Source organism: Nelumbo lutea, chromosome 2, assembly GCF_056320005.1.
Source record: "Nelumbo lutea isolate HS-2025 chromosome 2, American lotus-T2T, whole genome shotgun sequence".
Lineage (NCBI taxonomy): Eukaryota > Viridiplantae > Streptophyta > Magnoliopsida > Proteales > Nelumbonaceae > Nelumbo > Nelumbo lutea.
Window position 1 is genome coordinate 3,847,768 of NC_142685.1, and position 16,622 is coordinate 3,864,389.

At 34.5% G+C, this 16,622-nt stretch overlaps 2 protein-coding genes across 31 annotated transcripts; one reads left to right on the forward strand and one right to left on the reverse strand.

The window, feature by feature from the left end:
• Positions 1 to 532: 532 nt before the first annotated feature.
• LOC148868142 (uncharacterized) lies at positions 533 to 4,763 on the reverse strand. 30 transcript variants are annotated; one of them, XM_088972824.1, is made up of 7 exons: positions 4,544 to 4,744; positions 4,279 to 4,441; positions 4,007 to 4,113; positions 3,521 to 3,643; positions 3,223 to 3,348; positions 2,157 to 2,608; positions 533 to 1,266 (listed from the first exon to the last, which is right to left on the reverse strand). In XM_088972824.1, the coding sequence occupies exons 6-7, from the start codon at positions 2,577 to 2,579 to the stop codon at positions 841 to 843; spliced, it is 849 nt and encodes a 282-aa protein (XP_088828950.1). In that variant the 5' UTR covers positions 2,580 to 2,608; positions 3,223 to 3,348; positions 3,521 to 3,643; positions 4,007 to 4,113; positions 4,279 to 4,441; positions 4,544 to 4,744; the 3' UTR covers positions 533 to 840. The 30 variants fall into 30 exon arrangements, with proteins under 30 accessions (XP_088828950.1, XP_088828944.1, XP_088828940.1 ...); XM_088972818.1 differs by having other exon boundaries at positions 3,521 to 3,740; XM_088972814.1 differs by having other exon boundaries at positions 3,521 to 3,740; positions 4,541 to 4,744.
• Positions 4,764 to 14,474: 9,711 nt separating this feature from the next.
• LOC148868143 (histone H2A) lies at positions 14,475 to 15,652 on the forward strand. The gene is made up of 2 exons (XM_088968071.1): positions 14,475 to 14,794; positions 15,195 to 15,652. The coding sequence occupies exons 1-2, from the start codon at positions 14,585 to 14,587 to the stop codon at positions 15,432 to 15,434; spliced, it is 450 nt and encodes a 149-aa protein (XP_088824197.1). The 5' UTR covers positions 14,475 to 14,584; the 3' UTR covers positions 15,435 to 15,652.
• The last annotated feature ends 970 nt before the right edge of the window (positions 15,653 to 16,622 follow it).

Consider the following 16,622-nt stretch of genomic DNA (forward strand, 5'->3'; position numbering starts at 1 on the left):
TTTCGTCTCTTATAAATACATTAGATAATGCTCGGAAATGACAAATGGTTGAAAATGAAGATACGCTTATTTGCGGAATCTCTAGCGAAAATGAAACCCATCACATTACTGATCAGGATTTTCTGCAAGCAAAAAACTCCAGCCGCAATCTGAAATGAGAATCCAATCGCACATTGCGAAGTTTAACATGCATGTACAAGAGTTATTTCCGATGGATGCTGTTATATGCACACAATTTCCAATGTGCAGTTAGATTCTACGTAAACAGAGCATGGATGGAAGAACAAACCACCCCCTGAGCCACCCTTTTAGGAGTCCAGATCTCCTTACACAGCGTGCGTCAGACTGACCTCACGGCCTGTCCGAACCGCACATCGGGAACCTCTACTTGCATTAATTATTATTCATGATGTGGCTGTGAGGTCTGTGTAAAGCGCACTCAGTGAGGAGATCTCAATTCCCTTTTCAGACTAGCTGTGAATTGGAGATGCATGCTAAACGAAAACCTACAAAACAATAACCCCATCCCATGTAAAGGACGAAAGAGATGCATCATACATACGAAACGAAATTTTACAACACAATAAACCCTTGTAACCGAGCAAAGATCAAACTTTGGTCGAAAAACGACATAGCCTATCTGAGTTCTAGTGTTCTACCATTATGATCTTACAGAATGAATTCACCAATTCACCATCCACAACCAAAATGGTGTAGGGGCGAGTATTAGCAAATAGTTATGATAACAACCAGTGAAGAAAAGCATAGTCGCCCAAACTATAATTGTTTATATATATTTACATAGATCCGCATAGGGAAACAGAACTTGGGTGCCCTTTTTTATGTAGCCTCCGCGACTGAAATGTGCATCTTAGCTAGCGACGTCCTCAGGAAGCTACTGCCGCACTTGGTGTCCTGACCAGTTGTAGCGAAATCTACCGTCTCCACAGTCGACTGCCTCAGACCACCTATGAGTAATCTTTCACTGCTAGTCGGCAACTTCGAACGTGTATCCGCGCTTGAGACAACTTTGCGTGACGGCTTCTTGTCACTGCCGCTACCCCGAGAAGATTTGCTCTTGTGCTTGTGTTTGCCATTCTTCTTATTCCCTCTGGAACGATGTTGGTTGTGACTCTTCACTGTGTGAGATAGGGACGTCGCAGGTGGATCATAGACATCGGGAGCCCATGTCACATTCAACTTCTTCAAAGGCATCCCCTGCTTCTCGCGGCTACCTTTCATTGCAGACACAAGCTTCAAAGGAGTCTGAGAGGAGAAAGCACATGGAACAGGAAAACAAAAGGATATTGTAAGGAATTAACCAACCAAAGCAAGTAACTCATCACTGGTAATACACTTCACACTGGGGAACAAAGCTTGGCAAAACGTCGTAATTAAGGAATCAACTTTTCACATCTTAAGAAACCAGGTGAAGTCTCACTTATTCCGATCAAATATCAGGGACGCCCTTTCATCGTAGTATTTACTACAGTAATCAGACATATTCAGTTGGGAGTTTCTGCCTCATAGGTGGTGAGGATCAAAACAAAATAGAGTTGGGGTCAAAACGCTCTCAACACTGTTCGAACAGGACACTGCAACATCTCCCTGGCCAGTTGCCATGGGAGATGTTCCCATTGTACCACCATATTGGCTTGTTAGGACAGAGTTGGGAGTGTTTGTTGGTAACAGATCCAAACACTCTTTTAAGTACTGAGAAACGAAACATAGGAAGAAAAATTCACAAACTATTTTAGCACTAAAGTTTTAACTTCCAACGATGTAGACAAAAAGTCAAACTCTTGATGATTACACCCAACATTCTTTATCTTGGTAAATATGAGGGTACTTGTCCAAACCTTGTGACTCAGAAGTATCAGATGGTTTGCAATAAGCACAATGAAGTTGATACACGCACTTGTATTACGCAATGCAACAACAAGAATCAAGCTTGTGAAACAATAAACTTTAATGGTGGTGCAAAAAGTGGAAGCAAAAAAAAAAAAAAAAAGATCTCCTAACAAATCCCTCCTCTTGAATAGAGAGACCCATATGCAAAAAAGCATACAAGTCAACAAGTTGGGGATTAGTTGTATAAACTTGAATGACTTCAACGCACACAGACTAGTAGGACACTAGGTAGGTGGGATACTTACGGGCAGAGATATAGAACGAGTACAGGTTGGATTCCCAGACGATGTAGAACTTTGCGCAGGTATTTCCTCTCTCCCATTCATAGATGCAGCACATGTCATTCCAGAACATGGAAAAGTTGCAAATCTTGTCAAACCCTTCTGGGTCGTTGAAATTGAGGATTGGAGCTGGTGTATTTTCAACTCCCCCCACGTTTTGCCATCTGCATGGTATATCTCATCATCCCCACCTAAAAGTGGACCGCTGTCTGGTACCAGTTCTTGATCATCGTTATGTAAGACCCCAGGTGCATTTTCAAGTTCCTCTACCAAATTGTTTTCCATGCTACCATAAGGGCATTGGTTAAGATTCAAACATGATTTCTCTAGTTCAAGAAGATTATCCACATATTTAGAAGCTGAATTTCCACTCTCCGCTACATCCATCAATAATACAAGGTACTAGGATGATAGAACTGCCAAAAGGACTCATATTAGGGAAACAAAAATCTATATAATTCACTAAGACATAATCCAATGAAAAACGAGCCAACAACAATATTATACACCCCCCGGCCCACCCCTATTGAAATGTATCATCCAATCCAATGGCATAAACATGATTAAGACAACGATGGTGGCTGTTATGACGTACAGGACTAAAATTTACAATTATGCATCTATGCATGCAACAGGCACAAAAATACATTACACTCACAGAGACAAGTCATTCTAATTGCCCGAGTAAATTGGGGAAAAATACTTGACATAAGAATCAGGGCATTAAAAGAGAAATTAACATAAAAGATAATTTTGTTCCACAGATACAGTCTACGGTGGGTACAGTTAAATGAAAGAAAAGTGCATCTGAACACTGCTAAGAAAATTGGACAATGCTGCGGAAAAAAAAAAAGGCATGGAATAGTGAATTTCATCATGCAGTTGCATTTAAGGGAATACCAAAATGTGCTGAAAAGAAAACAAGGATGATATAATTAAACATAAAAACTTGAACTGCTATAGAATTCCGCAATGCAAACCACATCATTTTTTGAGAAAGTTTACAATGGGAAGCAAGCTGAGGCCTTGCCTAGTTGCCTTGACCTTAAGAAGGGTAATAAGTAGCCGCCTAAGATATTCAAATCTCTTCACAAATCATGCCTCCGATGTTCGAGGTGCAGATTAGATGCAACTTTTACACCTTCATGCCCATGTTCTAGCAATACAACATTGAAAGGGCACTGTGAGAATTGAACTAGCAACTCTAGCACCCAAAGCAAGAATCATATCGCCAGACAAAACAACCAGTTGTTAAAGTAATTGAGCTCATAGTCATAGTTACTATTACTGAATTTGCACAAAACCCAAAAGGATGATGAGTACTTAACAGGGCTCATTTCCTGGCAGAGGAATGGGATCAGGGTCAGTATTGACAAATAAAAGATCTGAAAGGAGCAAAAAGGAACAGTCGAGCAGTAGATCGCGAGCATGTCAGCATGTCTTCCTGTTCTCTGCATGTACTGAATGAGATCATTCGTTTTTTTCTAAAATGTCAGATGTCTTTCTGCTTCCTTCTTTCTTTTTAAACTCTATCTAGTCTTCCTATCTCTGAGTGAAGAGAATTAAACAAAGGAAGAATTAACCACAATAAGATCGCGACTCGCGAGCATGTTAATGGTACGCTATTCGGTTAAAACATCACAAATTTTTACACGTTAATATAAACAATTCATCTAAATACGGCAACATCAAAGCACAAAGCACAGCAGGAATATAATTTTTAGAAAAGTATGATAAAAATAAAGCAAACATAGCAATTGACACGTTGGGATCCAAAGAGAATAATATTGTGAATAATCATTGAGAACGTTTACCTCTAAAGTTAAAAAAGAAAAGAGGTCTCTTATATGAGAGAGAAGTCCAAACGGTAACCTGGATCCACCCAAACAGCCACAAATTCCAACTTCCTTGAAAGATCGTGCTGGCCCAACCAATTTAAGAAGAAATGGAGTGTGATTGTTCAATGAGTGATTTCTAGATCTCTAATTCTTTTTATCTCGTTCAGATCCGAAAACGGGAAGAAAAGAAGAAGAAACCCTAAAATAACAAGATAACCATTATTAGGCCGAACGTTAACTCAAATTACCACGCCGATTCCATTTCTCAAGCTGTTTCAGGCGATGAGAACATGAACCACCATGGAAAGAGGTCGCCGAGGGAATCGTCGTTTCACGCCGGTGGATGAATTCTCCGAGCACCGAAGGCATGGTCGATGCTCTTTGAAACCCTAAGCTGGAAGATCAAGAACCCTAATCAAAGCCACCAGATTCAAAAGAAGATACAAAATCAACCTCAGATGTTGAGAGGTCTCCCTAATCACTTTGAACAAAAAAGAAAAGCTAAAATACCACCATCCCTCTCAAATCAGCCCATCAGAACACCGAATTTGCAGAGATCAGACATGTAAGCACCTCGGAAGCCCTAATGACGGATTATTAGGGATTTGTGGAAGAAAAGTTGCGAAAATTATGCAGTGTCTGTTCTCCGATCCGATCTATGTGAGCAGCAGGAAGATCAGAGAGACGGGAACGAATGGCGGGCGCGGTACGGAGGGGATGAGGGGTGATCTTCTAACTACAATAGCTTCCCTTCACTGAATCCCACAAGAAAATAAAAAACTGAAAGCTTTAATTTATAAATTACAGCCAAACCTGGGCATCCCCAATCCAAACAAACGTTCCCTACCCATTTCTTGCCAATTCACCTACTTGTACGTGTTAGGGTAGGACTGGAAGCTCCACTATGTTGGTGGAAAAGAAACTGACTCGCCCATGCTCTACATGAGAGAATTTTAAGGGAATGCCATTGCACTTCCTCTCTAGTTCTTCCATCTCATTTCTTGATTGTGGATGAGCCCTATTTACATAGAGCATAAAACTTGGACACCAGGAGATGATTTTCTAAACTTGCTGTTAGGAAGGTAAACTTCAAAATCCGGTCTCAAATCACTAACCTGCAAATTTTTAAGTTGGTTGATGAAGGAAAACCTGTTCAACAATTCACTGTCTGAAACTACACTGGTTTTTGTTGTTCCTTGAAGAGCAGAGTTACAACCATTATTACTCTTCATGGTCCAAGGGACACCATACCGACCAACAATGTACCCAAGGGACTTTAGGTGTCTGTAAACCTCAAAAGTCACCCAACAGCACCCACTCTTTCCTTCTACAACCTTCTCATATAAATCTTTCAGGAAAAGTGTTGTATCATCAACATCCACAGATGTAGTGCCCCTATTTCAGCCAAAAACAAGGTTTTTTCAATTGTGCAGTAGAGCTTTCCTCTTCGAACTATTCCTGTTGTTATCCACATTTTGCCCTTCTTTTCAATAACCTCAGCCATTCCCTTCTCTGCATTCCAACGAGCCTTAGATGTATATTTTCTGAATTGCAATTTGGGGATAGAACCATATGTATATTCAAGTTCTTCACCATTCAACTCTTCTGATGTAATTTCAAGATCAGACATTCCATCAGATGAACTTGCTAGATCTTCAATCACCATTATGCTAGTTATTGGTCGTATTTGCTTTGTTTCTGAGGACTGATAACCGTCGGCGTGAGTTACAAGGGTTCTTCAATTAGAGTTTTTGTCGTCGTTCCACAATCATGGACACTGGTGTGTGGTGAGCAGCCGGTGGGGTGTTTCGGGTTAGGGCTCGGAGGAGAGAGTGGGGAGCGTTCTTCCTTTTTTTTCTTTTTGGTCAAGAGAGATTAAGTTATATGCATTACTCGAAAAGTAATGGTAAGTTAACGTCGGCTACTAAATTGTCGCAAATGAAAGTTCAGGTATTGTTGCATTTTAAAATTCAGCTACTAACCAAAGTACAGGGTACCTAGGGAATTTTCCCTAAAATGTAAATTGATTTTAAAACTTCTTGTAAAATGACATTGAAAAAGAAACCCTTATTCCAATACTTACCCAAAAAAAAACCATTATTCCAATGATAAAATCTTTAAACTTTATCCATATTAAATTAGGGTTAAAGACTCAAGACCTCCCTTGAAATTAAATATAAATACTAAAACCTCTATCTCTTTTTAAATTAGATTAAGGCTATGTTGGAGAGTGCATAAGTTAAAAATAAGTACTTGTTGAATAAGTGCTTAAAAACAAATGTTTATTTGAATAAGTATTTATTTGCATTTGACACCTAACTTTTTCAAGTGCTTATTTTTTAAAATAATCACTCATTTTATATTTGGTGTTTGGTTGTCTTTTTTTCTAGTAAGCACTTAAATAAGTATTTGTGACTAAGGTTCAAAGTATCAGAAACACCAAGTGTATCGTAAAGGCAATTTTAAGAGACATATCAAGATATGCCTTAAATACACATATGTATTGGAGAAAAACTAAGATACGCATAAATATGCTTGGAAACACCATAAAAAATACATCAACAACACTAAATATAACACCTCAATGAGGTGTATATACATTAAATTAATATATCTTAATGGTTTTGTGAAAAAATACATTGTAGTTAATTATAATTTCGTTAAAAATCCTATGTTTAACTATAATTTATAAATTATAATTCTCAAGTTATAATTTTTTATGTGATGGGGAAAAACCTAGCTCTCTTATCTAACCATAAAACATGCATTGGCACAACTTCTAAGTGAAAATATAATTAATAAGTATTTATTATTTAAATAATTATTATTTATTTATTTACAAACATCATAAAAAAAATAAATAAACATTATATAATATATTCAAAAAGTAATTATTAAAGAAGAAATTTCAATTGATTTGTGGATATGATAGATCATCTATAGAATTATAATATATCCAATCATTGTGATAAAATGATAAAATATAATTATTTATTCTAAAAATAAAAAATATATATTAAACAAGAAATTTCAATTGGTTTGTGAATACGATAGATCATCCATAGAATTATAATATATTCAATTGGTGTGATCAAATGATAGAACATAATTAATTATTATTTATTTTTAATTATATAAATATAAAAATAAAAAATATTAAAGTAGAAATTTCAATTGCTCTATGGATATGATAGATAAATCCATAGATCTAAAACATTTACTCTTTATAGGCAGAGAAAAATTACATTTTCAAATTTTTTGTTAATTTATATTTTCCCCAAATATCTTCATGAAATTTTCATAAATCTACTGATAACACAAAAAAAATGTGATTTTTAATGTAATAAATGTAGATCAACATAAATTTAAACATTCGAGAAAAAAAAGAAATCACAATATATTATAAAAAATTGAAAATTTTACCTATCTTTGCAATATTTTTTTCAAAATTTGAAAAATCTTCAAAAAAAAAATAATGATTCATACTTGTTTGTTGCAAATCTAGCACTCCATGAATGAGGTTTGGAGTTTTAGAGTCATTTGGGGGTAAAAGAAGCATTATTTCAAGAAAAAAAGCTTGCTTTCCCCTTTTTTTTTCAGTTTTTGGTCAATATCTTTTTCGTCGATATGCCCCGGTTAGGGCTGTTCATAAGAAGGCCCAACCCGACCAAACCGACCAAACCGAACCGATCCAACCCGAGTCGACCGGGTTTCCATCAACACGGGTCGGTTTCGGGTTGTGCAAATTCTTAAACTAATGATTCGGGTTGATTTCAGTTTTCACATAAGAAAACAGAACCAACCCGAAATGAACCGACTTAGTTCCCAGTTCAAACATGAAGTTCCAAAGCCCATTAGGCCACTTAGTTTTTGAATGGTTGCAAGAAACTTTGGATTAGTGAATAGTGATTAATGAACAACTTTTGTGATTAACGTTTCATTTAAATTTTATCATAGGAGATTGCTGAAATGATGTTCAATTTATGACTATTTTTAAAATTAGCAAAATTTTATCACAAGGATGAACTTAGAACCGAAACCAACCCAACCCGACTCAAACCGACCAGGTCGGTTTTGCTTAACATTGGGTCAGTTTCAATTTCTATGTTAGGTAACCTGACCAAGTCGGGTCAGTTGGAAAAACTACAGTAAACCGACCCAACCCGACCCGTGAACAACCCTAGCCTCGATACACCCTGATACGGGTTCGATATGCATGAAAAAAGACAAGACACCCAATTTTCATGTGTATCATGTATTTGTTTTTCAAAGATACAATACGATATGCCCCGTATTGGGCGTGTCGTATCGAAATCTTAAACCTTGGTTGTGACTATTTTGTCCTTCATTTTCTTTCAAATTTTCAAAATATACCCTTTGAAAGCACTTTTATTACATTTTTTTTATTAATCACTTTTATGAAAGTACTTTTCTAAAAACATTTTTATGAACTTTTATAAAAGTGTTTGTAAAAGTACTTCTGTAAAAAGTGCTTTGTAAAAGTACTTTTACAAATTTGCTTTTATAAGTGCTTTCATAAAAGTGCTTTCGTATAAATGTTTTCATAAAAGTACTTTTATAAAATTCAACTAGGGATAAATTTATAAGTGGTATTTTAAAATTGAACTAGGGATAATTTTGGAAGAAAAAAATTGAATAAGTACTTAAAAAAAAACTGGAAGTTTCAGCTTAAAAAGTAAGCCCTTATTTGTAAAATAAACACTTATTTCGGGTTTATTTCCCAAATACTAATAAGTGATTAATGCCCCAAATAAGCACTCCCAAACATAACCTATACCCTTCAAAAACAATCTAACAAAACTACTCAAATCAACTAATAAGCCTTAAATAGACTACCAGTAACTCTTCAAATTTCCATTGATACAAGCCCGAATCGTCTGACGTTTTACGGGCACTGGCACTACCTTCAAGCTTTATTGTTCAAGCATGCACTACCATCATGAAGTTACAGCATACATCTACTACTACTAATGGTTGATTGGTTGTTAGGCTCGTTGCATCGTCAATCGATGTCCATCCAGTCAAGCTTCAATGGTCAATCAATATATGACCAATGGCTTCCTTTACTAAGGAGAACTGAAACCATTTTTTGTAGTCTTCTTTGGGTTTACAACTGAATTCGTCAAGAATATGAAAATTCAAATGAAAAATCAAATGGTCTAAATCTTTAGACTTTGTTTGGTTGCAGTGCAATTTTATTTGCACTAGTATAAACGCATAGGAGTGCAAATGTAAAAAATGTAAATTCTTGTTTAATTTTGTTTTGTATTCTACTTCAGAGATTATAGTTGATAAGGGCAACTTTTGGGTCTTAATATCAATAAAAATAATCATTTTAATATAATTTATAAAATAGGTTATCTTTTTCAAAAATATACCAAAAATGGCAAAAAACAGTTCATCTTCTTCCTCCTCCAAACCACTGAGTAAATTTCTCTCAAACATAGATCTCAACTTTTTTGTTCACTCTTGTAAAAAGAAATACTAATAAGTTCCATTCACACTTTCACATGCCTCGTTTTCCATATTGTTTTCCCTCTGATCTGAAAACTCGAAACAGCTATGAACTAATGACAAAACGTCTCTACTACAAGACTATACAACTACAGCTCTTTGAATATAACCATACAAGAACAAGATTACAAGAAGAAAAGTGCCTTTTTTTCCCGATTTTCTTCAAAAAAAATTCAGTTAGTTTTTCTCACAAGAAAAATTAATCCAAACCCACCACACCAAGCTCAACCATGAATCAAACAAGAAAGAGTACAGAAAAAGTGAGGATTGCATAGTAAAGAATGGTTCTAGTCTTCTAAATCAATCTATCACACTGTAGTATGAAATCTGAACTTCTATTTTTGTGTGGCTATATTGACTGATTTTATTATGGTATATGTTCATGAATAAATGAGTTAGTAATCAATCTAAGAATCTAAACAATACAGAGAGAAACTAGAAAGGAAATTTGAGGATGCGCCAATTGATTTTTAATTTAATTCCTCTAGGCGTAAACCAACAAACAAAACCCAGCCCACTCCATCACCGCTGATGCTGCACCTAGATGAAGCCAACGATGATCTCCTCGTCATCTTTCAGAAAGCCTCTGTTTATTCTCTTCCACTCAAGTGTATGCATCCTAATCCCGCCACTGGCTAGTGTAGTAGAGTCATATCATCATATTGGCATTGTCGGAGGTGGGCAAAGGCAGCAATGACGTCGGTGGATGGTGGTCATTAAGGTTTGCGGGGCTGGGGTGGAAGCCAGATGGGAAAAATATTTATTAATCTTGAAAGAGATTTATTCGATGGTTTGGAGGAAGAAAAAGGCGAACAATGCTTTTGCCCTTATTTGATATATTTTTTAAAAAGTTAACATATTTTATAAATTATATTAAAAGCATGAACAATGCTTTATGTCTTGATTTACTCCATTTGTACTACAATCAAACAAAATAAGGCTGCATTTGGAATCAATGTAAACTGTCATCGGTGTGAAAATACATTGATAACATTTTTCACCGAACTGTGAAAGTGATTGTTGCTTTTTGAAAAATGCGATGGGTGGAAGAGTGTAAAATTTTACATCGATAAAATCAATATAGTTTTTAAATCGATTATCGATGTAAAGCTTTATGCTTTATGAGGTTTTACATCGATTATTGACGTAAAACTCCACTCCATTGAAACACACACAAAACTGAACTGGAGTGGAATTTTACATCAATCATAATTATGCGCTCCTTCCAAACGCTTACAAAATCAAACTGATGTAAATTTTACATCAGTTCTTGGTTTACATCGCTTTCAAATGCAGCCTAAGCTAGAATTTGAAAAAAAAAGGTCAAAATTCACACTAAAATCATTTACATTGTCATAGTTTTGCATAAGTGCAAATTTATTTGCATTACAACCAAACACAACCTTAAAAAAACTAGACAAGACCCCAATAGCTTATCACGCGACATACATCTTTCAGCCATCTAAATTGTCCCAAGATCTTCCTAAAAAGTACTTGCCAAACAACACACACACAAACACACATACACACACACACACACGCGCACACACACACACACACACACACACACACACATATATATATATATATATATATATATATATATATATATATATGTATGTATGTATGTATAATAAAATTGGACTGTCCATGTCATCACGTCTCTCCTTTGAGATAAGGTATTTATCCATTTTCTTAATTTTTGTATTTTTTTTCTTATTTTCTTTTATTTTAAAAATATAAAACATTAGTCATTGCTTATATTGATTAGATTAAATGTACACATTATTAGAGAGAGACATTTGAGTTTTCCAAGGCCTATTATTTTAATGAATGTTATTGTTACATTTAAGAGAGAGAGAGTGGGAGATAGAGAGAATAGTAATAATATAAATCAAGTTTTTAAAATTTGAACCAAACAACGAACCAGTCAGAGGTTTGGTTCCCAAGTTGAACGGTTTGACCGTTTGAATAGAATAGACTGCCAATTCTAAAAAAAAATAAAAACGGCCAAAACCATTGGACAGTTCAAATGGTTTGACTGCCCGGGTTAGCAGTTTGCTGACCAAATCAATGGTTTTTGGCGATATAATGGTTCTGTTCTATTCCACTTAAAAATCCAACTTAATAAACACTAATAAAAGTAAGAAATTTAATTATAAAAATATTATTTGTTAGTTTTAATGATGTTATTAGATAATTTATGAGTTGAGGCCTTAATAAACGCTAATAAAAATACTAATTGATAGCTTTAAAATACCAACAATTAATTAAAAATCTAAAAATTTCTAAAAAACCTAAACATAATTGAAATACTAAGAATAATTAAAAAATATTGAAAATTAACAATATTTTATATTAATAAGGGTATTTACTAAAATAATTAAAAAATATAATTAATAGTATTTTATTATTAAAAAATACAAAAGCTAAAAATTATTGAAAAATAGATGTATTTTTTATTGACTATGGTATTTATTTAGTTATTTAATTTATTTTATTGAAAGCAAATGCAAATTAATTTTGTAGTGACTAATATGAAAAAAAATGAAAATACTAAAAAATTATTGAAAAATGCTCGTATGCAAAAATTACTGCATAATAATGAAAAAAACACAAAAAATTAATTAAAAGCCCAAAAATTATGAAAAACCCAAAGCTTAATTAAAGAACTATAAATAATTAAAAAAATTTAAATTAATTGTATTTCATTGCAAAGAATACTGAATAATAATGAAAAAAATAATGTATTTTAATTATTAATAGTAATGTAATTAACAATAATTATTTTAAATGGTAATTAACAGTAACTATAATTTAAGCTATAAATAGTAGAAAATTACATTTAATTACCAAAAAGTTATATTTAATTACAAAAAAAGTACACTTAATTAATTTTATCAAAGAAATTAGCAATATTCTTGAAAATATGATAATTTCCATAAATTACTATGTTTTAAATATAGTAATTTAATAATTACAATATTTTAATAAATACTAATAAAAAATAACAAATCATTTATAACTTAACCTAACTCGATTAAATCTATAAATTTGCAGGCTCAAGTAATTATTTTCTTTTGAGTTAGGTCTAGCTGTGATATATGCACCATGCCCACAAATTATTAGGGATAATCTAATTCGAAGTCTAGTTGGGTATCAAACTTTTGGAGTTCAATGAAAGATTTAGCGGATAGGACTCAAGCTAAAAAACCCCTAATAAATTCAACTTGGAACTTATATGCATATATGGTAAATATTATTGTATAATATTTAAATAACAAATTTTATATTAATATATATATATATATTATACTAGACTATAATTAAATGTTATATATATATTAATATAACATTTATATATTTATTTATAATAGACTATAATTAAATAAAAATTTTGTAATTTGTAAAAAAACATAGTTTTATAATTAACACAGGCCTCTTTATCAATAGAAAATGTGCAAGCTCGAGCCTGAGCCTAGCCCAACCATTGGGCCTAGATCTTGAGCTCGAGCCCAACCCTTATATAAAGCCCAAGCCCAAGCCCGAAGCTCGATTTGTACAGAAAATGTCTTATTTTCAATATACTTTTATAAACTAATATTATATTAATTTAGTAATAATTTATATAAATTAATAAACTAATTTATATTTCATATTAGTAAATTTATATTTATTAATAATTTAAGAAGCATATATATATATATATATATATATATTTATATATATAACATAAGTACTTTATATATATATATATATATAATAGTATCGGGCCAGGCTTATTTGGGAAAGCCTGAGCTCGAGTCCACATGCCTAAATTTTTGTCAAAGCCTGAAAAATAACGGGTTAGGCCGGGCCGGGCTGTCGGGCTACCTGGCCTATGAATAGGTCTAATTGTATACATCAAAAATCATATTAAATAAAATTTTAAACATCGTTTTTTATTTTTTATTTTTTAAATGGACCTCTCATAGCTTGGCTTGGTCTACGGCCTGGCCTAGCCCAAGGCTTGACCCAATACAACCTGATTTACACCTCTACTTGAACCCGCCCAATACTAGGGACAAGATGGGAAAATTTGAGGACTCCCCTTCCTTTATGAGGAATGGGGTGTCTTGTCCCTAAACTCGTCCAACATTGAGGAGTGGTTGCCTTGCCTTAAACCCGCCTGACATTAGGGATGGGATAAATTGTCTTGACTATAGGGCATGGACATGATGGATTGCCCTATGAACCCACCCTATTGTCAATTCTATATAATTGTTAATTATTAGTGAAATTAATAAAAATATTAATTTTTGTTATTATTTTTATTTATTTAAAGTTAATTATTATTTTTTATTTAAAAATAAATAAAATAATAACAATTATTAAAATTACTATAAATAATTGATAAAATTAAATTTATTACAAAATATTTGTTCATATTAAATTAACAATAATTATTTTTTGTAAATCAACATTAAATAAAAGTACAATTGTTAAAATTTTAGATATTAATGATAACTTTAAATACTTTTAGTTAATTAATAACAATTTTTGATTATTAATTTAATATAATTAATATTATCATTTTATTATCATACCGTCCATAAGATCATTTTATTTTATTATTAGAAAATAATGGGACCCATTTCAGATTTATCTACCCGTCCAATGAGTCAGATCGGGTCCCACTCTTATCTTCATTCCTTTTATCCTCCAGTCATCCACTTTTACTTCCCCGCCAAAAAACGCAGTGACCCAATCTCGCACCCCATTGGTTCGTTTCTAAATGCACGGATCGCAACATGAGAAGCCCAAGGCCGTCGATTAAAATAAAGATCTAACGGTATTAACCCTTCACACCCAAAACTAAGTGCGGGCAACAAGACCATATAAAACTGGCCACACAAGCCCCACCCAACACATCCTCATTCTCTTCGGACAAGTGTGGACGGTCGTATTTCCGGTGTGGGGGAGTCGTTACTCCGGCGTGATCTCGTGTTTCTTTTTTTCTTCCGTTGAGAAGGTTGAGCGATGGAGTCCACTGGAAAAGTGAAAAAAGGTGCTGGAGGACGGAAAGGGGGTGGGCCAAAGAAGAAGCCAGTCTCTCGGTCTGTGAAGGCTGGTTTGCAGTTCCCTGTTGGAAGGATCGGGCGGTACTTGAAAAAAGGCCGATATTCACAGCGTGTCGGAACTGGTGCCCCTGTTTATTTGGCCGCTGTCCTCGAGTATCTTGCAGCTGAGGTAGTGTCCTTCTCTTTGTCTCAATTTTTATGTGTCTCATTTCTTAGATTCCCTTATTTCAACTTTTTCTTTAATCCTTTTTTTTTTTCGTTGAACATTTATTTTTATTCTACCATCTGGTAATTTGGCTGGATTTCAAAATGTCCGAGCTTTTATTTTCTTGTTTTTTTCTTTAATTTTCTATAAACAAAAAACGTAGTAGAAAATTTTGAAGGGAAATGCTATTTTTGTTCATAGTTTCTTCTAACTTTAGAATTTCTCGTCGAAATGCTGAATTCACAACAAGTCTTTAAGTTCAACCAGGATCGGACTCGCATTTGACTTCGTTGCATCGCGCCTTTTTTTTTTCTTCCCTCGGAAGTTTTATTGCGGTTTCTGATGTTAATGGATTTGGCTTCAGGTGCTGGAGTTGGCCGGCAACGCGGCAAGAGACAACAAGAAGAACAGAATCATCCCAAGGCACGTTCTTCTGGCTGTGAGGAACGATGAAGAGCTGGGAAAGCTTCTTGCTGGTGTGACAATTGCACATGGAGGAGTTCTCCCCAACATCAATCCTGTGCTTTTACCTAAGAAGTCCGAGAAGGCAGCTAAAGAGCCTAAATCTCCTACAAAGGCCGTCAAATCTCCCAAGAAGGCTTGAATGGCTTTGGCGAAAGCCAGAAAGACTCATTTTTTCTTGTTTCCCCCCTTCCCTTCTCTTACTCTCTTGTCTGTATGTAATTTTGTTTATTTCACGTTTGGGATACTCGTCTCCTCTTGGGATTTCAAACATTGTACTCAATTCCATCTTACCCTATCTTTCTGTGATGATGATGTATTTGGATCAATGAATGAAAGTTGTCGGTAGCTTAATCCCAATTTGTTTGCTTTGGTTATGATTTATCCAATTAGTCAACCCTTGAATCGGGAGGTGGATTTCTCACCCCGGTTGATATGGAAACTGTGGGCTCTTGGGGGATCTGAATATTTTGTAACCAAGATTAAAGAACTCCCATTTGTTGTATTTCCTGTAATTAGTCAATCCTTGCCCACCGCATGGCAATGCAGTCGGAAATGCACCAGTGCAAGTCAAATATGGCGAACCCAAAACTGCTGATCTTTACGTACCCTGTTGATTTTATTGGGTAATGGTGAATGCGTTTGATGCAGTCATTCCTTACTCATACCTTAGGCATAGTTTTCTTTGTTAACTACTTCCGAGGTCCTCCCTATCCTGGACGTTGATGATGTGGATGGAGGGAGCTAAGATGTTTTTCTGTTTCCAGATGTTTTCAATGATGCTTTCTGTTCCTTCTAGGGCGGATAGAGGATTCCTTTCCCATTTGCCATTTGTAGTGAGCCAAGCAACGTTAGAAAATGTCTCCAAACATTTTTGTGGCTTTGTAAATAAAAATTTCTTTCGTAAAGTAAAATGATTGTAGGGGCTTTTGTTAATTTAAAGATTTTTATGCTGACACATGAGTCTTGGTCGCGTTTCAGCCCAAGTGAAGTGGTATGGTGTTAAACCTTTATGCAATTGTTATTGTACAAATCCAGAATTTTAGGCTCAGTTTTGGATTGAGTACAAATACAAATACACAAATACGTAGAGTGCAAAGCTTGTATGTTGCATTACTCCATGGAAGCTGAGCCTTGGGCTCCATTTTGCAAGGATGAAAGGACAAATACTTTACAAATACACAGCCTATAAGGTTTTGTACCAAACACATCTGGTGTTTGCAGTTTGCACTCTTCCCAAACTATTGATTCTGTCAACTTGGTGGCGAAATTTGATGGAAAATCATTTGGCCCAAGTAGCTTTTCTATGTTTCCCACCAAATTAGGGTAA